At 40.0% G+C, this 24,424-nt stretch overlaps 2 protein-coding genes across 2 annotated transcripts in view; both read right to left on the bottom strand.

Moving 5' to 3' along the window:
• Positions 1-112: 112 nt before the first annotated feature.
• LOC102195608 (sodium/glucose cotransporter 4) lies at positions 113-17,858 on the bottom strand. Its single transcript, XM_005734229.2, has 13 exons — positions 17,826-17,858; positions 17,324-17,395; positions 16,499-16,603; positions 15,594-15,758; positions 15,392-15,497; positions 13,124-13,204; positions 12,663-12,868; positions 10,011-10,146; positions 9,511-9,618; positions 8,258-8,408; positions 4,245-4,413; positions 3,162-3,377; positions 113-879 (listed from the first exon to the last, which is right to left on the bottom strand). Exons 1-13 carry the CDS (start codon positions 17,841-17,843, stop codon positions 568-570), a joined length of 1,845 nt encoding a protein of 614 aa, XP_005734286.1. The 5' UTR covers positions 17,844-17,858; the 3' UTR covers positions 113-567.
• Positions 17,859-20,954: 3,096 nt separating this feature from the next.
• Positions 20,955-24,424, bottom strand: part of ndufa11 (NADH:ubiquinone oxidoreductase subunit A11) — a 6,465-nt gene continuing 2,995 nt past the window's right edge. Inside the window, exons 2-3 of the mRNA XM_005734310.2 lie at positions 22,063-22,245; positions 20,955-21,143 (exon numbers count right to left, since the gene is read on the bottom strand). Of these exons, the coding sequence (XP_005734367.1) occupies positions 21,031-21,143; positions 22,063-22,245 (296 nt within the window). The 3' untranslated portion in view covers positions 20,955-21,030. The remainder of the gene's footprint in view (positions 21,144-22,062; positions 22,246-24,424) is intronic.

Here is a 24,424-nt window from a genome sequence, read left to right as displayed (position 1 = left end):
ATACAGAATGTTCACTGCAAGGTGCAAGCCATTCATAAACCTCAAGAATAGAAGGGCGAGACTGGACTTTGCTAAAAAAGAAACAACAACAACAACAAATATAAAACAAAGCCAGTTCGAGAAAAACATTCTTTGGACAGATGAAACCAAGATCAACGTCTACCAGAACAGTGGCAAAAAACCTACACTCACATACAGACTCTATACTCAGACAAGTCCTTTGCACTACTTCCTAACTGTACCTGTCAGATGCACTTGTACTCATGTCATAATTTTGTTGTACATGAACAATCACAATAAAGGGCTATTTTATTTTTTCAAGTTGAGCAGATTGAGCTGTACATTGTTTGCTAACAAAGGCAGTTAATGAGCTAACTGGATGTCAATCTTATCTCTCTCGCCTGTATACAGTATACAGTATACAATAGAGAATAATTAGTTCATTGTTTCATATCTGAGAATCCTTTTTCTGTCCCACTTCTTTCCTGAATAGTTTAGAAAAGTAAAGTTATTAAGAAGAGTAAGAAGTAAGAAAAACAACAACATGTTCAAGATTTCATGACCACATTAAGCAAAGTATCCCCAGAGAAACACGTTAACAACCAGCAGTAGCAGGGCGTTAACATTGCAGACTATTCTCCAGAGTGACTTCTCCTGGAGGAAGTTTCGTTCACTGCTTTGAATCACTGGAGCTGCCGACTCGGAGCGTGAACTAGACAAACCACAAAGCCACAGAACAACTTTCTTCCAAGTGGATTCTTGCAATCGGTCAGACTCTGAGCTGAGGTTAGAGTCCACTTGGTCAGAGGTGATCTGAAGACTTGAGAGATCCATCCGCGGTTCAAGACTATGTCTGGACCACCAGGTCAGCCTATGCAGCTACACATGAAAAGAGACGACAAATGAAAAACAGTTATTACAGATTACTAATGATCAAATACATGAATGATTTCAATTTAATTATACATAGTACAATTCAATTTGGTTTGGCTTTCTCTCTTAGGACAAAACAATACAAGTAAAAAACCAAAACAACTTAAACTTAGAAGCAAATTTAAGAGATAAAAATAAAGTTAGTAGCAAACTTAAGCAGCATCAACAGAGAAGTAAAATAGCAGCATTATACACGACTGTATAAGGTTGTGTCGAGCCAATTATGTTTTGTTTGTACTGAAATGTCTGAGTATTTCTGTGCCATCTTTACAGTGGTAGTGTAGTGGAAGCTACCACTCTAGATGGAAACAATGAACTGTTTGCCAGATGGAAGCGGTTCAAACTGAGAATATCCCAGGAGTGTACTGTCTTTGCTGATACCGTCAGCCTCCTTGACTCCATCCCAGTAATGCACTTTGCTGTCTGCACCACTCTGTGCAGCTCTTTCGTTTCACCAGCAGAACAGCTGGCATACCACACTGTTGCATGAGTCATCAGTATATACTCCCGTAGAACTTCAGCACGAGCTTCTGGCCTCCTTCAACTTTCTAGGAAAGAAGATTCTCTTGTAAACCAAGTCAGCTGTGCAGAGAAGGTGACTCCCAGCTACTTACGGTTCTCCACAATCGCCACTATTTCACCAGAGATGTAGTTTCTTGACCCTCGACCTCCTGAAGTCAATCCCCTTGATTTTGATGTGTTCAAGATTAGATCATTTTCCTTACACCACTTAGTTGGCTACTCCCCAACCTCACTATATGCTCATGCTCACTACACATGAGCACTTTTTTCTATGCTCTTTCTACACGAGTGCTTTCTATTTAACATTCACACACACTGGAGAGCAACTTAGGGTTAATATCTTGTCCAAGGATATTTGACCAGTTGCTTTGTGGATGTTGATGCCTTTTAACACAGTCCTCATCTGATGCTGTTGAAGGACAAGTGTGTATTGTCTACTTGGCTAAATGACCAGTCATTCCCCTCCTCTCCTGGTGTCAAAACAGGGAAAGAACCTGTTCAAGATATCAAGCAGTGTAGCATCGTCATCGTCTGGCAGCATTCTGATGGTCTTGTAGTCCATCAGTACCTTAAAGCTCTTCGACATACCGCTGGGATTGTCATTTTCTATGGTTTGCTTTGCTTCCCTGATGCTTCTCTGGAGTTTCTCCTGTGCTGTAGGTTCGTCTGTCCCCTGTCCTGAAGGCTGCATGCCTTTTTTTAAGTAGAGCCCTAAAATTACTGTTCAACCATGGCTTTTCAATGAGGAAATAGATTTATTGTTCTTTTTGTTGTATTGTTTTCAGTACAAAACTCTATGTACCCCTAAACTGAACAGACACAGTTTTCCACATAACTCTCACCTGCAAACAATTCCCAGTTTCTTTGATCAAAATAGTCTTGCGCTGTTTTGACTGCAGTTCTTTCAATGCGCACCCACAGTGTATACATTGGGATCAGAATGAGAGGGATATGATCTGATAGTCTGAGGTGCGCAGGTGTATGCGCCTTATATACTGTCAGTGTATTTGTATAGACCTGATCAAGTATTTTTTTCAGGTCTGTATGTTTAAAGTAACCCATGATGATTCCAGTGATGAACAATAATAATAATGGATTGGATTTATATAGCGCTTTTCAAGGCACCCAAAGCGCTTTACAATACCACTATTCATTCACTCTCACATTCACACACTGGTGGAGGCAGCTACAGTTGTAGCCACAGCTGCCCTGGGGCAGACTGACAGAAGCGAGGCTGCCATATCGCACCATCGGCCCCTCTGGCCAACACCAGTAGGCGGTAGGGTAAAGTGTCTTGCCCAAGTACACAACGACCAGGACAGAGAGCCCAGGGATCGAACCGGCGGCCTTCCGGTTACAGATGCGATTCCCAACCCCCTGAGCCACGGTTGCCCCAGCCTTAAATGTATTAAAATCTCACAACTTCAATTTCTGTAGATTAAGAATCCTCAAGGGTTCAATAGTTTATCTGTTTTGGTGACCCCTAAAGGAAGCAGTCAAAAGAAGGTTGAAATCCACATAATCAAAATGAATTTCTTAACTGCAACTTGGTTACACTTTCCCTTTGCATTTCTTTCTTTCGTTTGTTTTGCAGCAGGAATCATATGTTATATGAACCCTGGATATTGTTCAGTAGACACCTTCTGATTACCACTCCAGAGATCAGAATATAAATAAAATATCATAATATAAGGAATTTTCCTTACATTTTCTTTAGGTATTGGGGCAGTGGCCAGGCTTACAGCAACAATGATGAGGCATGTGAGAGCCAACAGGATGAGAGCAAAGTACAAGTAGTGGACATCAGCTAGGACTGCAGGCCGGTGATCAGGCTGACCACAGGAAGGAGGTGAATAGGAGAACTCCAGAACCATTCGGATCAGTCCTATCACTAGTCCAGCCATCAGACCCCAGAATGCACCCTGAGACAGAGGACATACACAACGCGTTAGATGCTGAATAATTTGGAACTGGCAAAGAAAAAAAAAACCCAAGTTATTAAGGTTTCTGCTTGTTTTTAAAATTGTGTTTACATATCTATTATTTTCTTTTAAATTCTCTGTCAAAGTGATTTCATACTGCTTTAGTAATGTTGAAGATTTGAGAGGCCCAGTCAACGACTGGTGGTGTTCTATTGTGTATTTTTCTATCCAGTATGTTTTCACTGTATTGGCTGTATTTTTGGGGTCATTGTCATGCTGAAATATGAAGCTGCTGTTAATCAGATACTTTCAAAAATCTCAAACACCACTGGCTGAAATGCAGCTCCCAGCCATGGCCCGAACCTTGGTATCATCGTAACAGCGTCAGGAAACGTCAACAGTGACTGCACTAAAAAAACGAAAGAGCTCTAAATGAAATTAAGAGGAGACAGGACATATCTCTATATATCAACTTGCAAGAATCTCAAGACTAGAGAATGGCACACACACACACACACACACACACTGGAGAGTAGTCTGAGGATGGATTTGCACATGAAAGCCATCCTACACGTCCTCTTCCAATCACAAGATTAGGATAGATAAGATTAGAAAATGAGTACATCAAATGTTTAGCAGTTTGGAGACAAAGCTAGAGTTGAGATATGTAGAGTTGGAATAGTGGATATGTTGGATAAAGGATGCTGAATATGGAGCTGCCAGGCAGGAGGAAAAGAGGAAGACTTCAGAGGACATTTGTGAATGTAGTGAAGGTGTCAGCTGGTTTAACATAAGAGGATGCAAGGGATAGAATGACACAGGGACCAATACAGTTGAATTGGATTGAATCTGAAGAGGCAGACATACCTGCTCGTTGGCTCGTGGCCAAAAGATAGCCATTAGGAATAGAGCAGTAATGGGAGGTGCTAAAAAGCTGGTCACTGACTGAATATAGTCAAACAGCTGTCCACTATTGGCTGTCTGGACAACAGGAATCCACAGCAGACTAAGACACACCAAGACGAGGATGAACACCCTGAAAACACACGCATTATTGTTATTATCCATCCATCTATTCATCCATCCATTTATTGTCTACTTCTTATCCTTATCAGGGTCATGGAGGGCTGGAGCCTATCCCAGCTACTATAGGACGAGCAGCGTGGTATACCTTGGACATATTGCCAGTCTGGTGCAGGGCTAACACAGAGAGACAAACAACCATTTGACTTCCATTCACACCAAAGGGCAACTTAAAATTTTCGATTAACCTAGCCCCAGCAATGACTGTAGAAAAGATGGAAGATATAGATAAGATAGTCAAGATTTCCTGTTTGCAGGAGCTGCCATGCTGCACTTTTGGAGCCAGAGTCGGCGCAGTACACTTTTTTACATAGTCTGACTCCTTCAGCTCTGCTGCTAAAACTGTGACTGACAGTTCATTAAATCAACAGAAAATACAACCACATCACTATAATTAACAAGACACATCTTAACATCTTATAGTTCTATAGAACATCTAACGTCACTCTGTAATCCCTTTTGTTAATTCGTTGCTAGTTAAGTAGCGATGCTACGTACCTGTGTTACTTTTGGAGTCTACATGTTTAAATGATTCCTTAGTTTTCTTTTTTTAATCCTATTTTAGTCCGACTCCACAGGGGCCCAGAGTTACTATTGATAGCACAATTATCTAGAAATCAAATGTTGTCCTTTGAAATTTTAACTGATGATAATATAAAAATGAAGATTTAAACAGTTTCAGATCCATTGCATACTCAGAGCACTCTACAGCGGAAACATGAAAACTTAACTTAAACTCCTTAAAGATGAGGGAAGAGATGGGAACTGGAGAGGTCTCAGGGTCACCAGCTGATACAGTTGCCAAAGGTACAACGAGCGGTTTTGCAACATCTGAGGAAATGTCATCTCTGCTGTGGTACATGGGTTTGTTGCTTCCAGTCAGGGGTCTTTAACCTCATAATCAGGTTCACATACCTTCTTTTTGACCACCTAAGGTCCTGAGAAACGAGCCTTCTTGCCAGGTGACATTAAGGACTAGGACACCGCTGCTAGGACACTGCTGTCTTATCATACCGATGTTACATTGAGGCCTGGGCAGATGATAGGGCCTGCAACTAAAAGGGCTGTGTGCAAGTGTTCTCTAAACTTTGAAACATAATCCAGAACATCAGTTTTGATTATGCCCCCAGACTGTGTCCAAAAAGTGATTCCTGTATGGCAAACACAACCATTGGCACTTCCTCATCCAAGTATTTACTTGTGTTTAAGCAGTATTTCTGTAACTTTGATCCAAGGGTTTGGTGCCACTGCTCTAGAGCTCCTTGATACTGAGGATGATAAGCATTAGCCACTATATGTTTGATTCCTGAGCTCCAAAAGGTAGTAAAAAACTTTGTTAAGGTAATAATGACCAGAGGTGCGGAGATCCTCCTGAATGGACCAGCTTCTGGGAAACGTGTAGCAGCACACTTTAACATTAGCAGAAATTAATGTCCAGTTTTGTCTTTAGGCAATGGGCCCACACAGTCCACGATCACACATTCAAATGGTTCACTCACAGCTGGGATCAGGTGAAGAAGAGCAGAAAAAACACAGTTTTTTGGTCTTCATACCTGTGGAAGTGGGTGGAGTCTTGGTGATTGCACCACTTCCCTGAATGCACTCACGTAACAAACTTACCCAAAACAAATAGCATGCTTACTAAACAAAAGATCACGACCAGATGCCATCAACGAGAACATTACCCCAACATGCAAACTTCCCTAGATCCTACCTTATCCACATTTCACCTGTCTATGTCTATGTGCAGGATTACATAAAAAAGAATAAAGTAAAACAAAAAAGCAGCATGATTGGAATACCACATTTAATACTCTCTAGGTCATTTTGAAAATCTGGTGATGCTGTTTGGTCTTACTAATGCCCCTGCTGTCTTTCAGGCACTGGTGAATGATGTTCGCAGAGATTTTCTGAATATTTTCGTCTATCTTGATAACATACTAATATTCTCCAAATTCCTTCAGGAGCATCAAGTTCACATTCGTGCAGTCCTCCAACATCTCTTGGAAAACAGGTTATATGTCAAGGCTGAGAAATGTGGATTTTACTAAACATCTGGATACATTCTGGCAGGAGATGAAGACTGACCCAGCAAAGGTTCAATCAGTTAAGGAGTGGCCAACACCTACCTAACATAAATATCTTCAACAGTTTCTCGGCTTTTCCAACTTCTATCACCACTTCATCTGCAACTGTAGTCAGGTAGCAGCACCTCTTACACAGCTCACATCCACTGAAGTCCCGTTCATCTGGTCCCCTGAGGCTGAAGCCGCCTTCACCAAATTGAAGTATCTGTTTACATCAGCACCAGTCCTAATTCACCTAGACACTAAACCATTCATAGTTGAGGTTGACATCTCTGAGATTGCAACTATACTTCTGCCCACCTGTAAGATTGGTTACATTACTTGGGATGTGGAGGAGGCCATTAGCCAAGCTCTTGTGTCAGAGCCAGATCCAAGCTCGAGACCAGCTAATCATCGTTACATTGGGTGATTCTGGACTGTATCCACACCACCTGGTTTTCCTGTCCTGGAGAGGTACGACCACTTCATTACTTAAAAGACATTTCTGTTGGGAGATTTTAGATAAGGATGTCCGGGATTATTCGGCCGCATGCACCATCTTTGCACGGAACAAAAATAAAACTCAACGTCCTTCAGTTCGGCTTCAACCAATCGTCCATTCCCAGTCAGCCTTGATCCCACATTGCTTTAGGTTTTGTTAGCGGCCTGCCTGTTTCCTCCAGGAAGTCGACCATTTTGACTGATGTTGACAGGTTCTCCAAATCCGAGCACTTCATCGCCCTAAAAAAAAACTTCCCACAGCATCCCAGACGGCTAACATCCTGGTGGATCATGTGTTTAGCCTGTACGACATCCTGACTGAGATCGTGTCAGACAGAGGACCACAGTTCACCTCCCAGGTTTTGAAAACATTCTGTTCAGCCCTTGGAGCCAAACCCAGTCTGGCTCTGATTAATACTACTGTAATGGTCCAGGTGAGTCGTCTGGATTTTTCCATGGTGTCCCTGTGTGTCCTCCTCTGGGCAGAGCCCTGGTGAGTACATCTGCTACTTGCACCTGTTGGAGATTCAGGCTAATCTAAGGCAGTATTTAAGACCAGCCCCGACATCTGTTCTTCGCCAGTTCGTAGACTAACCACATGTTAGTGGCAGGACGCCTTTGTCTCTAGTGCTTAGTTCTTTGTAAACTTACCTTGTTCTCTTGTGCCCTCAATAGCCTCTTGGATCACCTCTTCCATTGCCTGCAGAACGCATACCACCCTGGATGTTGGTCACCTTCTCTAGGACTCCACTCACAGCCTCTCTCACACAGACTCACTATTCACCACCAACCTGCTCTCCTACATTCATAGCTCTGCATCTCTGGGTCATTCAGGTTGGACTCACTCCACTCCACTTTATCGGACACTCACCCGGCCAACACTACCTCCCCCACTGCCACTGCCACTCCACTAGTCAAGTAAGCCATAGACTCCATCTGTCTCACCATCCCCCATGTCCAGATTCCACGCCCATTCATTCCCTGTGCCTTAGTTTTACACTCTGTTGCTCAATAAAATTTGTGAGAACATCTTACTTTTGCTTCCTGTATTTGAATCTGTTTGTAGGTCCACATACCAATTCTGGCCTCTGGGCTCTTCAACCTCATGTTACTAATTTGCTCAATTGAAAACTGTATTTAGGGTAAGTATAGCTTTGGTATTAATGTTGTAGAACATCTGAGTTTTGTATTGGTTTTCCAAAGCATATTAGGTATTCTTGTCAATCTTACCTTCCAACTATCATAAGTTCCAACTCAGAAGCTTTAGGCCTGGCTTTGTGGTAGAGGTCCAGTGTAAACAGAGTAGAGCTGCTATTAAAAATGGAAGTCAGGGATGACATAAGAGCAGCTAACATCACTGCCAACATCAGACCACGAAGTCCTGTGAAGAAGAAAAAAATGATGGCACATCATTTTATAAAATCTGCTTATTGTCAGTTGTTGCCATGGAAAAAGAACATAGATTTTTATAAACTCTCTTAATGCATGTGTTTATCTCTGAGAACATCAAGGCATCAAGATCTGTTCTGGATTATCTCAGTAAAGAGCCATCAGCCATATTGTTCTGTAAACCTTGACTGCAAATCTGTAAAAGACTGTCTACTACTGACAGGGTGAGGAAACTGTCTTCCTGTTGTGCCATCTTCTTGGGATGTGGCCTGTAGCTGACATCGCCCGTTACATGAAACTTGGCCTTCAATTTAGAGATGGTTCTGGGGGCTCATTCCAAATAATGAAGAGCATGCAGGTGACTGCTGATGTGATTTGGTGCTATTTAAAAAGAATTGAAATAAATCGAATTGAACTTGGTTCTATGGAAGACCAGCTCCAGGTTGGTACGGTCCCTATTGAGATTAGTCAAATGTGACATGCTGAGTGCTGTAGCAGGGTCCCTGCTTACAGTTGCTTTTAATCAGGCACCAGTCGCACACCTGATTGTCAGCAACTTGGGTACCAGAAGCTCAAAAGAAGAGTCAATAGCAGAATAAGCTGTTTAGTATTGACAGAGAAGATTGGGTTTGATTCTACTGCTCAATCCATAAATACATTCTCCCTACAATTGTGGCACCATTTAAGGGGAAATAAACACAATTTCAACAGTTTAAGATTTCTTGCCAAGAGGCATTGTTAAAACACAGATATAACTGAGCAAACAAAAATGTTCTTACTTCTTGTGCCATACATAGATAGATAGATAGGTAGATAGGTAGGTGTGTGTGTGTGTGTGTTACTATACTTGTGGGGACCAACAGTCACTTGTGAGGAAAGTGCCTGTCCTCACGGTTTTGAAATTTTAAAATATGTTCTTAGTGTCAGGGTTACTATTAGGTTATGGTAAGGTTTAGGCTAAGGGTTAGGGTTAAGCATTCCTTTTTGATAGTTAGAGTTAGGGTAAGCAGGTAGGGAAAGCATTATGTCAGTTCGATTTTTAGATGTCTTCACTAAGATATCAAAATGAGTGTGTGTGTATGTGTGTGTCTTACCCACAGGCATTAGCTCTATTACAAGTTTAGGGTAAGCAATGTTAGAGCAACCAACTGAAGCACCACACACACTTTGACAGATATCTGGATCCACACAACCAACCTCATCTACAAATAAAGAAGAAAACAAAGGTGGGGCTGAAACAAATAACAATTTCGTTTATATTAAATGAGACAAAACACCACACATGTGTTACCTACAATTACCCACTCCATTAACATGAATTGAAAGTGTCAACAAATGTAAAAATGTGATAATTTTTCCAACGTAAAGTTAAGTGGAGACCTGCTTAGAATGGTGTCATAGTGTAGGTTTGTTGAAAAAGGAGTTGCAAACAATCTCTTTAAACCAATAACAACAATAATAAGAGATGCATCATCTGTTATAATATATATAATAATATCAAGGTAATCAAAATGGTATTATATAAGTATGCATATAAAACAATATTAAAAAACATGTCACATAACATTCCCACTTTGAGAGGTATACTACTGACTTGGGAATAGTGCTTGACTTATCATTCCTGGCATCACAACGAAGAACATAGGGAGCAGTTTGAGATAGCCACCCAACACGCTGCCTGCTTTAGCATGAGACAAAGATTTGGCTGACAGAGACCTTTGGACTATAACCTGAAGAAAAAACACACACCAGCATAAACATATAATCATTTTTATCCATCATTGCATTACACATTTTGTACTTTTGTAATGTTCAACTTTACATTTGCAAACCTTCTATATTATTTATACACAATAAGTAACACAAATATGAGTAATAGTAATAAATACTGTATTAAAATATGCAAGTGTGTGTGCACACAGATTCTAGTTTTAATGATAATAGTAGAGAACTAAAGACTCAAAAATGTGATTACACTTCTACAGTCAGTGCGTGCAAACCTCACAAATGCATCAGGTCTCATAAAGCTGGTAACATTAGCAAGCTGTTGAAAAGTTTAGTGAAAGTCTATCACATTCAGAAGGGGAAATGTGATTTTCAGCTGCCTAGCTTGTGGGTTATCTGTCATTGCCCAGTTATATAAGGCTAGTAGAGAACACAGACATGATTATATGAATCAGTTCTCATTTTTATTAATGTTGGTTAATGATTAAGAGTAACTATTGGCAAGCTGGCCTTTACAGGTGTATGCATCCCTGTATCTTAACTGTAGTTCAGATAATGTACTTTTGTATATTCTTGTTGTGTTTTGTTTTTCGTTATAGCATTTTCTGAAATGTTGCTGTGGTTTCTGGTTTGTGAAGTGTCAACACTGTCTCAAAAATGACATTACAATACAGTTAAACACTGTTAATTGTATTGACCAATAATTCTTGTCATAGTCTTTGTAGATGATCTTTTTTCCCTGACATAAACAAAATGATAACTGAACAAAAACTAATGGACAATGACACTTGACACAATTGAGATGAAGATGTACTGGAGAGATTCTCATCTCTCCGATCAGAAGTAATTACGTTTTGTAGAAAAGCAGCATAGGTTTGGAAGTGATGCAATGAGAAGTAAAACAGCGTTATGCAGTAAGAATATTTCATCGCCAAATTACTGTGAGAATGATCAATAGAGGTGATAGTCGCAAAAAACGGATAACAAATAACTTTTTGAGTCTAAAAAATATGTTTGAATTCAAATAAGTAATGCAATTCACTGAAATTTTTAATGTTAAAAAAGGGAGGGGGTGTTTCATATTTAGTGTTGTAACACAGGGACAAAATGACTGTGATCCTCTCTCTCTCATTGTCTACATCAGCTCGTCAAAGTACTCCTTCTTCCTCAAAAAACTCTGTTCACTTGTTTCCATCTCTATCCTTAATTAATGAAACCGTTTACATGTCTGCTCCAGCTCAGTCTCTTTGGCTACCCAACGGATACAAGTCCTTTCCTTCTTCCTTAGTATCCCACCTCACATACAACTCCTTATAAGCATTTCTTTGTGCGGTATGCCGAATTTCTTCATCTGCCTATCCAACTTTTTCTTTGGTAACTTCTTCCTTTGAATACTTTGCTTTACTTCCTCATTCCACCACCAAGTCTCCTTGTACTCTTTCCTCTGCCTACACCCCACTCAGTAAATAAACCCCTCAAAAGTTGTTAAAACATAACCAGATGATGCTCGCCTCCAGCTAGTTTTTCCTAACCCAAAACTTTGGAAGACGAGTGAAGTACAGGCAAAGATTTCCTCACAAACCAGCCTGAATCTATACTCAGAGCAAGTCTTTTCTTTGCACCACTTTTGAGCACTTTGCAATTATTTTGTTCTCTAATGTGTGCCTTTCTCTTATTTCTTTTTATAGATTTCTCTTCTTTTGTATATATCCCTCTTGATGATATATATTTACTATTTGCTATTTATTCCTCCTGTCTACTATTTATATTCTATTGTGGTGCAGTTGGTGTGGAGCACCCACAATTTTCTTGTACATGTACAATGACAATAAAGGGCTATTCTATTCTATAGTCCCTGAATTTATAGTTTCTACTCTCACTTCCACATCTGTGACTTTTCTTTACTCATGCTGCCTCTTCCACTTCACCTCTTTCTTTTGGCCAACAGTAGCACAGTTTCCACTGGCACCCTGTTGGCAGACATTGTTAACCTGGGCCACAACCAATCCAGCATAGAAATTTCATTATAGATGTTCTGCGTGTTTTATTTGGCCATGTTTTTATGCCTAATGCCCTTCTTCTCCAACTGTTCCCATTTATCTGAGCTTGGGACTGGCATTAAGAGTACACTGACTTGTTAGAAATTAAAACTGTTAAAACTGAGGTTGCCCTAAATATCTTAGCAGCATATCTCTAACTAGAGATATGCTGCTCCAGAGACTCTGGATGGCATTACCTTGGCTATAGCAGGTAATACTCATTTTTGGCCAAGTATGCAAATGCTGCCTTTTGTCATTTACATTCAAACCTGAGAAGGAAGAATGTTATAAAGAGTTCAAGGTGTGTTTTGAGGAATTAAAATCAGTTGCATTATTTATTTGTATTGGGACATATTTTTTAGACTCACAGAGACGAATGTTATCAGTTTTTGAGACCGCCACCTCCAGGATCATTCCCACAGCAGTGTGCCGCTACAATAACATTACTACACCATGCTGAATTTTAGTGTAGATCAAATCACCTGATCTGTGCACCAGACCCATGTAGCCAGTACGGTGAGCCCAAACAGTAGACCTGGCCAGGGTAAATCCCCTGTTACAGGGTCTCTGAACATGTGGAAAGCATCACTACGGGGTAAGTGGCAGGTGGTGTTGGGAACAGTCACATTGGGAATACTTGACATGTAACGATCCATAAGGCCCTCATACCAGCCCACCTTGGAGAATGCTGGAAAATGTACAATGACTTTTACAATTTTATAACTTCACTTATTAACTAATAAATATTATGACATGTAGATGTGGAAGCCTTCAGTGAGGATAACTGGATGCAAAGAAACAGTTTTCTATTTTTTGATTGATACTTAACTTGAAACATTTCGGCCAATAACACCTTTTAATCCAAACTTTCAGTACTATGTAAGTCGTGTAATTAAGAACCCATGATTGTGTTTGTGTATCTGTATAAGTCTGTGTACCATACCTATGAACATTAAGGCAAAAGCTCCTCCAACCATGATCAAAGTCTGGAGAGCATCAGTGTAGATCACAGCTGCCAAACCACCTACATAAATACAGATTTTTATATTATTGTCAGATTGTCTGTGTCAGGGTAATAGTGTTATTTAGACCGTTTTCAACATAAATAATTTAGCAAATTCTTATTTCAAAAACAGTTGAACTAGGTGAGTGTGGCGGGGTGTGGTTTGTGGCGCGGCTGTGGGGGAGGCTGACACACCTGAGCTCGATCAGCTCATCACCCTATGTCAAATGTGCCAGGACCTGAGGTTGATGTTGCTGTTGTTGTTGTTGTGTGGGAGAGCAGCAACCAGGAATAAAGAAGTGTGTAAAGAGCAAAATATGTGGTCGGGTCCATCATTCCTGTCACAGTGAGTTACTAAATACAAACTGCACTCTGAGCACTGAACAAACATGGTAACATTTTCATTTCCCTTAAAATCATAATTACAGACACTTTGAAAAACAGTAGATGACAATGTTTCATCGTCACCCCTTGTTGACTTTAAGTTAGCATTTAATACAATTGTTCTCCAGCAGCTGGTGAGGAAACTCAGCTCCCTGGGTATTAGCACCCCCATGTGTAACTGGCTGCTGGACTTCCTGAATGTTAGTAACAGAGGGAAACAGCCTCCATCACACCCACCCACACATGCAGTGTCTTGGGGTACAGGTGTGTCACCAAGGTGCAGGGGAGGGATTCCTCCTCTGTCACCTTCTGGCCTCCTGTGCCTCATTTTTATTCCACAACATAGACATCCACATTACTCACACTCTCATAACACATACATATAGGGCCTTGGGGGTGGGCGTGCTATACGGCGTCCAGAGGATGGTCTGTGTATTCAACCTCACCTCTGGTGCCCACCTCTCAATTTAAATGCATGTAGACACTGAGGGTTCCTGGGCCGTGGTGTCACCTGCTGCTCTCTGGCAGAAAGCATCATGCCCCTCCCATGTTTTAAAAGCACTTTAGAACAACACGCAGCAACACTACACATTAGAGAGAGGGAGAGGTATGGGGTCTTCACACTCCCGTTCTCTCCGCCATCGGGGCAGGGGGCTGGGAGGAGGAGTTGGCCATCTGTTTGGGGTCTGGGATGCTGGGCCTCCCTGCTGCTGCAGGACTGTCCCCACCCCAGGGAAAAGGGTAACTTCTCCTGGGTCTTGGGGCGGATTGCCCCTCTGGGGGCAATGGTGCCAGGACCTGGGGTATAGAGTATGTTTGGCGAGTGTCAGTGTGTGTACAGTGTCCATTTTTGTTTGTCTCCATGCCTGCGGGATCGTCACTGCAGCCCCCTGTGGCTTCTGCACCGTGGCTGCTGGGTGACCCCACGTCTGCTTTTCCCATGCGCCGGAAACTACCAAACTACTGGACTGGTTAGGCACAGCTCATTTTTTCACAACACTGAATGTGACCATGGGCTACTGGCAGATTGCCTTGTCTGCAGCATCCAGGAAAAAATAGGCACTTTGCAGCGCCTCATGAACCGAGTACTGCAACCGCACACTTTGTATACTGACGCCTATCTGGAACACATCATCATCCATAGCAACACCTGGGCGGAGCATATTCAGTGGTTGCGGTCCTGGATTTCCTGAGGCAGGTGAAGCACATGGCCAACACAAAGAAGTGTGCGGCTGGACGGAGGGAGGTACAGTATCTGGGGAACCACTTGGGACGTGAGAAACCCCTGCTCTTAACTTCTCCCTCCCTTTTTGTGCTGTGGAGCAGAGGCCTGAGGGCCATTTTGCCCTAGCAGGAAGGGGGGTTGACTGCCCTGTGGTTTACATCAGGTGGGTATAATATTGTGGAAAAGAAGTGTCTGACGATCCCATGGACAGTCGACTCTCTTCATTACTACCTCCAGAAAGCCCTTTGATTAGACACTTGGATTAATGTCTCCAGTGTTGTGTTTGGTACTCATCAGCATCATTCCTGCTATAGTATATTATAGTCTTGTGATATTTTGTTGATTAAAAATTGATTAAACCAAAAAGAATTATGATTAAAAAGTTTGACATTTTGGTCAAGAGACTAACTAAATCAAAATTTGCTGGGATACTGCATGTGGGATAAAAAAAAATTGGTTCTCGTCCAGAAAAACCCATCAGATAAAAAACTGATGTAATTTATTTTAAATGATGGCAAACAGTTATGCTGTTGAAAGCTTGCACTGACATAACTTTTAACATTAATACTAAAAACAGTCAAAACGTGTTTGTGTTTTACCTGCCACAGTGTAGACAGCAGTCACCAGCAACAGTATGACTGTAGACAGATACAGATTCCACCCAAATGACACCTGGATAAACAATGCCCCGGAAAAAATGTCTGTCTGGGAAACACACACACACGCACACACACACAGGTAATGTGGCTACTGTATCATATTAAGATCATTTATATTTTTGAAAAAAAATAAATGTCTTACTGATATTTTGGTGAAAATGTAGAGAATAAGTGACAGAACAGACATGTATATGCGTATCCTCTGGCCTCCAAAGCGTTTGGCCAGGTATTCAGGCATTGTTACCACTTCAGCAGAGATGTAAACGGGGACAAATATCCAACCCAGAGCTACCAGAACCCACGATGCCTACAGAAACACACAGAAACACAAAATGTTGCACTGAGCCATTGTCCGTATTGTCAAAAGTAAATATAACAGTTGTTCATGTTTTTCACTTTTTCAAGTGGACATTGCAAAGTTTTAAATAGCATAAATGAAGAAGTACCAAACAAGCGTCTACTGGGAGTTTTCGCCCTATTTACATAGCATATCTAAATCTTTAGTCTTGCAGTGATCCAGCTCGGACAGTCGCATATTTAGATAGTTGAATACAACCTGTTCATAGTCAACAAGTGTTAACTGATTTAACTGATTTTGGTGTAAAAAGAAACCCCAAAACATCTAATGTTACAACCAACACAATGAAGATGTAGAAATACTCGGAGCAACTCTTAAAAGTTGCATTGAAACAAAAAGCAATAGTTAAATGAATAATTTCTGTGGTGCATGTACACATAGTTTTTCATCGTTGTTCTGTCTTATATCAAGGCTGGACTACTATAATTCCCTGTAATCATGTTGTCCTAAATGTTTTCTGAAAACCCTTCAGTTGATCCAAAATACTTAACTGAGAATACTTCCAGGGACAAGAAGGGAAAAAAAATCATATTTCTCCCATATTAGCTTCATTGCCACCCGATTGAATCACAAACTGATTATGAAATGATTGTCCTTACAAAGAAACTACTGAATGATCATGTTGTTATTTTAAATCCTGCATGCAGTGCCCAACAGGGTGTCTGAGTGTGTGTGTGTGCATCTCTTACGTTCCATTCAAATCCCCCAACAGCGATTCCTCCAGCTGCTCCTGTCCCTGCTAGACCAATAAATAAACCACTGCCAACATTACTGGACATCAGAGAGGCTCCAATCTGTAGTGGAACAGAGATAATAGACAATAACAACAAAAGCTTTTAGAATACTTACTTAAAATACTTACAACTACATAATAACATTTTTAAGTGACAGCCTGTGAATGCACTTTAGTCATATTTAGTTTATACAGAAAATCAACACAATTCCTACCATAACTTGAAATATCAAATGTTATAATTTAGTATTTCTCATTCTTATTTTAATTTTAACAAAGTTTTGTCTTCAGTCAGTCTCCAGGGTGGATGTCAAGAGATTTATTCTAAAAGACACTTCTTCAGCTGAGAGTCAGAGAGTGGAGACACACGCTGCAGTTTTTACTCGCAAGGGCGGTCACAGAGCGCTCACATCGGAGTGGGGGGCCCTGTGAAGTGCGCTCTGTTACCGCTCTGGTCTTTATTTATATACAAAAGTAGGTGCATTCGTTTATCACATTGGAATGTGGATGTGTATATGTGCGTGTGCATGTTTCCCTATGTTTTTATTTCTTTTGCTTATCTTGATTGTACAGCACCTTGGTCAACAGTTGTTTTAAATGTGCTATACAAATAAATTTGACTTTGACTTAAGTCTGTTGTTTATTGTAAATAGAAAGTCCCTTGCATTAGAACATTGGCTGTGTGTGTGTCGTACAGGGTCCTCATAGCACAGGCGTGTGACAATCGATTTGAAATCAAGAGCTTTATATGATGCACAACAGTCAATCGTTTTTTACTCACAGGCCACCAAGTCACTGAACGACCAGCCAAGAAGTACCCCCCAACAGTGCTGCGATTGACACGCATTGATGACTATAGCAAGGACAAAAGAAAAGATTAGAATAATACAGTTTTAAAACAACACCAAAGATTGATCTGGTGCAAAATATAGTAAATACATTTACAATCATGCTGCACATTTCTACATCAGAAAACTCAATTAGCTGGGTCAAAAAAAATCTGTTTATTTTTTACAAGGATGAACTCTCTGTAGAACATCCAAGAATCATTTTCTAGTAAATGGAGAAATGCACTCATAATGACTATAGTTAATTAAACATGTAGAAAAAATATGTAAAAATAATTTTATTTTTCTATATAAACATGTTTAGCAGGGACTTGTACAGAACTTTCTTGTATTTTTTACACATAAAGGAACAAACAAATCAAGCTTAAATTAGCTTTGGTATAAACTGTTTATTGATTCAAATGTAAATATGAAATTAGTTCAGTCTCTTCTTACCCAGATTCCAACCACCATGACAATTATAAAGTAGACAACAACAATAGCAATGTCAGCAGCACCCATAGTGAGAGCTGTGCTGGGAGCTGCAGTGGTGGGCAGGGGGCTGCCATCTGAATATAAAATAGACAACAGAACCTCTGTGTGGTGAGTAAAGTAAAAGCAAGTAAAGCAAAATGTTATTTATATAGCACCTATCAAGATAAAAATAAAAGAGTGCCTTACAGAAGCTAAAACATAAAAAGAAAAATTAACCAAAATTAAGGTTAATGAAATATAATTTCAGTACATTTGTTTCTTTTGGTTAAATTACGTTCTTTACCTGTATGGGCTTTAATTTATTTTTCAGGCCCCTTAATTATGTCACCTTCTCACATCGGAGGAATTTTAGGCCAATGTTCTTTACAGTGTTGTGCTTCAGTTCATTGAGGTTTGTGGGCATTCATTTATGCACAGCTTTCTTAAGATCTTATCATAGCATTTCGAGTTGGGGTCTGGACTTTACCTGGGCCATTGCAATACCTTAATTCTTTCCTTTTGTCAATCTGTGGTGTGGTCTGGGGTGTGGTGTCAAGGGAGGCCTGTCGGGGATGCTCACTTTGCTCTCTAGGGAGGTCCATGTGGTAGCTCTCAGCTTCCCCACGATCATTCCCAGCTGGTGTTGGACTCCACCAGGGCTGCCCTTTGTCACTGATTTGATTCATAATTTTTATGGACAGACTTTCTTGACGGAGCCAGGTGGTGGAAGGCTTACAGTCTGGTTGGCTTAGAATTGCATCTCTGCTTTTTGCAGATGATGTGGTTCTGTTAGCTGCATCAAGTGGTGGCCTTCAGCTTACAACGGAGTGGTTTGCAGCCAAGTGTGAAGCATTGCAATGACACTTAGTGCCTCCAAATCCGAAGCCATGGTCCTCAGCCAGAAAAGACGGGAACTTGAGTATCTTGCAGTCTTGCTCAAAAGTGAGGGGAAAGCAAGAGATTGACAGATGGATTGGGGTGGCGTCTGCAGTGGTGTGGACGCTGTGCCCGTCATGTTGAAGAGAGAGCTGAGCACAAAAGCAAAGCTGTCGTCTGGTGCCTGTGTGTGTGTGTGTTTCCTCTACTCTGACTTCCTCTGATCAAAAGTAAAAGTAAATTTTTAATTGGTAATTGCAAACTGGCCATGTTGTGCTTGTAGATAAAGTCCTATAAGTACACAGAATAAAGTATTTCAGTATTAAATTATGCTATACAAAGGCCTTTTTGTCAGTTTGCAAATCCTTAAAAAACCCAGTCTGACAGCTTTCACTCCTACACAAGTAGATACACTGTGGTGCTTGAAAGCTTGTGAGCCCTAATAAAAGAATAAATACATAAATAAACAGACGTAAAATACCTGCATTTAAAAAATGAATTAATATGCTTTTTTGAGGGAAATGATATAGTGCAGTCCATTAAGTGGATGAACTGTATGAATCTATGCTTTGACTGTAACCAGTGTGTAAAAATGTTGGTAGATATTATTGAAGAAGTCTCAGTACTTTAGACAGTGTAAATGGTAAAAGTAATCGTTTTGAATCTATTCCACTTTTCTCCAGCTTTCTTTGGTTTCATTGACCTTATAATAACCCTCGGTCAAAGGTCTTTAAAGAAAAGATTCAACTATTGTGGTGACAGACTGTAGAGGTTGAAAGTAGCTAAATTAACTGTATAAAAAAAACTCCTGGACTTTAAGTGTTATAAGCTGCTTCTCTGATTTTCGTTGACCATTTCATGCTCTGCAAAGCTGCATACAAAACTATTTTTGTTTCCAATTAAATAAAGTGTTCTGTACATAGAAGAACAAATTTAATTAAAACAAAAAAGCTTTTACCTGTTGTAAAACTGGTAGACATGTTGATTCCACTCTCCCAGACAATGATCACACAACGTTTATTTTACAGTTTTTCATATGTATGAATCCTCTGACTGAAACAGTTTTGTTTTTCCTTCCTCTGAACCTGACAAAGGTATGTGCATCTGTGCACTCAGCTGGTCAATGATTAATAAGTTTGTTAATGAGACTGTCAAACTCCACTGGTTAGCTATTATATCTTGACAACAGACATACGTATCTATCACAGGTCAATTGGGATTACCTATGGTCTCTATGACACAAGAAAACTGGTGCTTTTCCCGAGGAGTTTGAGTGCTCGAGTAGAAAAGTGCCATATAAGAACTAGTCCACTTCCCATATTTTGAACCTGTCTGTTGCATGGTACTTTGTTATTCCTTTGCATCCTACTGATGTTTAACTGAATAAAAATTGTTTGGGAGTCTGGAAGCATCTTGTACTTTTATATATCCTTTGAGCATAATTGACTCAGGAATGGCTCTTCCTGCTTGGTAATGCTAATCTTAGCAAGTCTGATGTGACTTGAAGAACCTGCAACTAAGCATCAGTAAAGTGGGGAGTTGGTGCTGGATTTCATAACTTTTATTGAAGTTGCTTTTTTTTCTTCATTTAAAAAAATAAAAAAATAAAATAAAAAAGACACAATAGTTACTTATACAGCGGAATTGCAGCTTTCGACCAGAAAAACCTGTTTTATGAGTTTGCAGTGACCAGTGCCATCTTCTGAAGTATGCTTTTGTAGTCTGCACTATATCAGTTTTGTTTTCCAAAAACTGGAAATGAGTCTTGAACTTGAGAAAAAGTTAAAATTCCTGTCAACATCCACAAACATATGTGAAAAGTAGAAAATTAGAAGGTGATGCATTTGTACTGTACGCAGCATTTCACTCAGTGTTGCTGTGATTTGCTTTTTCATTGCACTGCTGGCAAATTTTCAATAAATCAATTCTGGCAACCATCCGACTTTCCTGCTGTCTAACAAAAATGCTTGTTAATGTCATTAACAATAATATTTAACACTAAATTACACAGAAATACAATGTTTTTGCACATTTTGTGGCATGTGTAAATAAATGACATTATTAGGAGCTAGGCTACTTCCAGGCTATTTTTTAAAAAAGGACATAAACCTTTGTAAACATAAGAACCATATGACACAGCTATAGCCGAACATTTTTTCCAGTTTCTACATCAACAGCTAGTTAAATTAAAAGTGTTTTCAAATGTAAAATGAAATCAAATAAAATGAACCAACATTTTTTTGGCCTTTTCAAAAATCTTTATTACATTAGGTATTTTTTACAATATAACAATCTTCCGGGCATCTTCCTCTTATAGTTTAGGTGGTCCAGCAAGTTTCCATCCCTCCATCTTGCCCACTTTTGTAAAGAAAGCCAGTGTTCCAAGACCCAGGCATGCAGATGTACCAGTTATAGCACTGTGAGCTGGAGATACACAGACACAGCACACAGTATGATTTTAATTAGGCAAACCAAATGCTACTGTAGAACTGCAGAGACATTTTCTCTGTTACTGAACAGAATCTATGATCTTGTTTTCCCCTGAAGGAAATCGGTTGTCCAACATGCACAAACATTTGACCACACAGCACATTATTAATGTCTTTGAAAAGCTGCTTAGAGATGGTGGTGACTCAAAGTGGAGCCAATGAGCATCGTGAAGGGAATCAATAAGAGATATTGATATTAGAATCAGAATCGCTGAATTCTTATCAGTTCCCATCCCCACTGTGACTTTAAATGAAAAATGTTCAGAACAGATTTAATTAGCCATATAACAAGCCGTCTACCATCATCACCTGTTAGTGATGATAAGAGTCACTGCAATTCCTAAACTTCTCATTAAGCAGCATTTCCTCAAGCAGCAGAGCGGAGTTTACACCAAGAACTGGGACTTACTCTAAGATTTAAAGAAAGTATACAGAAAACATATTTTTAAATTCTTGTGAATTTTATATTTATATATTCTTCATACTGGCCAATAAGGGGTTTTTCTTTTGGCCACAATCCATTGTGCTATAAGAAATAGTGCAGAAGATCCACAGCTGTGATTCTCAGCAATAAGTAACACAAAAAAGGACTGTTTGAAACTTATGCAGACGTAGTAAGTATGATCAAGTAAAATGTCATTTAGAATTACACTGCAGTGCAGTCCAAGTTCATTTTAGTTATACAGCTGATTATTATTGTGGCACATTAGCACAAATATGCTCTAAAGAATGTGGTGTGTTAATTGCACATCACACTTTTTATTTAAAAAGGACTAACTTTTGTTGTGTTCCTGAAAAAAATAAATAAAATTTTGAATTCTTGTCTAGTCGCATCTGTCAGGACTGATACTTACTTCGTGCTCCCAAAAAAATCCCCGAGGCACAGCCGCCGATAAAATAATTCAGCGGGTCGTCTGGAGCTTCACGGGCCTGAGCACTGAGACATGTTGTCATTCCAAAGATGGCTCCCATGGCAGCTGAAAACAGGAAGACAATTTCCCTCATTATTTCAGTCATCCAAAAAAAAAAGAAAAAAAATTATGGGATCCAAAGATCAGCAGCTAAAACAGCTAAACCCACTACAGGACTGAACATAGAAAATATATCCTTGTTGTGTACTGCAAACTAGAGCAGGCGATATGACCAAAAATATTTATCACGATATACATTTGAAAATTTGCGATAACGATATAATTGACGATATAATTGACACTAGACAAAATACTTTACAACTCCACAACTTTATTAGTGCAAAAAAAATCATCAATGTGTTTTCACTTAAACAAGCAGCTGTTTTTTTATGTGCATTAAAGTTATATAAAAAAAATCTAACAGTGCAAATGCAAATTCCTCGCTGACAGTTTAACCAAAAGGCATTTCCAGTGGAAATTGGCCGACATATCCTCAGCATAACCATGTAGAATATCCACAAAATATAAAAAGAAGTCTCTCACACTCACACACACACGGTAATATTATGTTGAAGCACAGTACGTATCACTCCGCGAGGCTCCTGCCTACGGTAGCCGTAATGCTCCGACAATCCATCAAGCGGTGCGGCTTTGTAGCTTAGCAAAGTTGTACAAAAACATTTCAGATTTTCTAGCGTCGTGTATGACAAAATCGTTTCGAGGTCAGTAAACACAACCAGAATTCATACATAAGGCACACGGGATTATAAGGGGCACTGTCGATTGTCAGAAAAATCAAAGGATTGATTTTAAGTGTGCCGTATTTTCCAAAAAACACGGTAATAACGACGGCCCGCTAGCATGCTCTACCAAAAATAGTGCTTTGTTGTGTATCTGACGGACGAAAGCCAAACCAGTTCCACACCACTGAAGTTGCAGCTTTTTTACAAACCAATTCTGGTTCATCCGTTCCATTCAACGATCCGCTTTCGCCCTTCTCATACACCGTGGTTTTTCCACGATGTGCGTATGAAAACAAAGGCACAACGCATGCGCGTTCTACCCATATTCTATCGCGATATTTAATTTTCTTATCGTTGCCCAAAATTACACCGGTATTACCGTGAACGGTATGATATGGCCCAGCCCTACTGCAAACCTGAGATTGAATTTTTGACCATTCCTCCAGAAGCGCATTTGTAAGGTCAGACAAGACCTGGCTCGCAGTTTCTGCTCTAACTCATCCCACAGCTTGTCAGGTTGAGTTGAGCACTTTGTCCAGGCCAGTTAAGTGCTTCCATGCTAAAGTCGCTCATCCGTGTATTTATAAAACTTTGCTTTGCGCACTGGTGCACAACTGGAACAGGAAGGGGCCATCCCCAAACTATTCCTACAAAGTCAGGAGCATGAAAACGCCCAAAATTCTTGTATGTTGAAGCATTAAGAGTTCCTTTCACTGGAACTAAGGCGCTAAGCCGAGCTCTAATGACTGCATGAATGAATCTAATGATTATTCTATCAGTTAACTGGATAAGAAACACCGGTGTTATTAAGAGCATTAATGAATATTCAGCTCCATGTTAAACTATGAGACCATCATCATCACTGCTGCTGCTGTTTAACAGTCTTTTTGCTGAAACTCTGGGGTGTGTGTATGCGCTCAATGTCAAACTTTTTGATATTTATATGCTGTTCCTAAATACGTTTGTATGCAGGTCTGTTTTCAGTCGAAAATGTGGGTCAAACAGTCGCGTTTAACACGTCGGCACGCTACAGAGCCGTGTATTAAATGAAGCATCGAAGCAAAGAATTTGTCTTATGGATGTTTTTATAATTGAATTACTCGAATTAGTCAATGAATCATTGCAGCCCTAATACCACCAACCGTTGACTGTCGACTATTTATCAGTGACCGGCATCCTATCACGGTACCACGCTGGAATTCACCGAGCTCCTGAGTGTGACCCATTCTTTCAAAAATGTTTGCAGAAGCACTCGGGATGCCAGAGTGATGGATGTTACACACCGTTGGCCATGGAAGTTATTGAAACACCAGAATTCAACTATTTGGGCGGGTGAATACTTTGGGCAATATAGTGCATTTTTACTTTGGCCAAAACTTTTATGATTTACAAACCTATAAGAAAATGAATGAATGAATGAATGAATGAATGAATGACCTTTGTGCAATTCTGCACTAGAAAAATAATTTACTGTTGTAAATTCAATTAGTTAGTCAAAGAAGTGACGATATTGAGCCAGTGATGTTCAAGGAATTAAAAAACAAAACCACAAAAGTTGTGTT

The sequence above is a fragment of the Pundamilia nyererei genome, unplaced genomic scaffold, assembly GCF_000239375.1.
Source record: "Pundamilia nyererei isolate P.nyererei 1_Seehausen unplaced genomic scaffold, PunNye1.0 scaffold00057, whole genome shotgun sequence".
Classification (NCBI taxonomy): Eukaryota; Metazoa; Chordata; class Actinopteri; order Cichliformes; family Cichlidae; genus Pundamilia; species Pundamilia nyererei.
Note: the sequence above shows the minus strand (reverse complement) of the source record. Positions and strands in the feature narration are given on the sequence as shown.

Bases quoted from the DNA above. Each gene is read 5' to 3' on its own strand.
- LOC102195608 (XM_005734229.2), bottom strand. The intron at 12,869-13,123 runs GTATGGTACACA...TACATTTTCCAG, and splicing joins TTTTGCCTTAATGTTCATAG to CATTCTCCAAGGTGGGCTGG. The intron at 10,147-12,662 runs GTGATTTGATCT...TTTTTTCTTCAG, and splicing joins GGGTCTGGTGCACAGATCAG to GTTATAGTCCAAAGGTCTCT.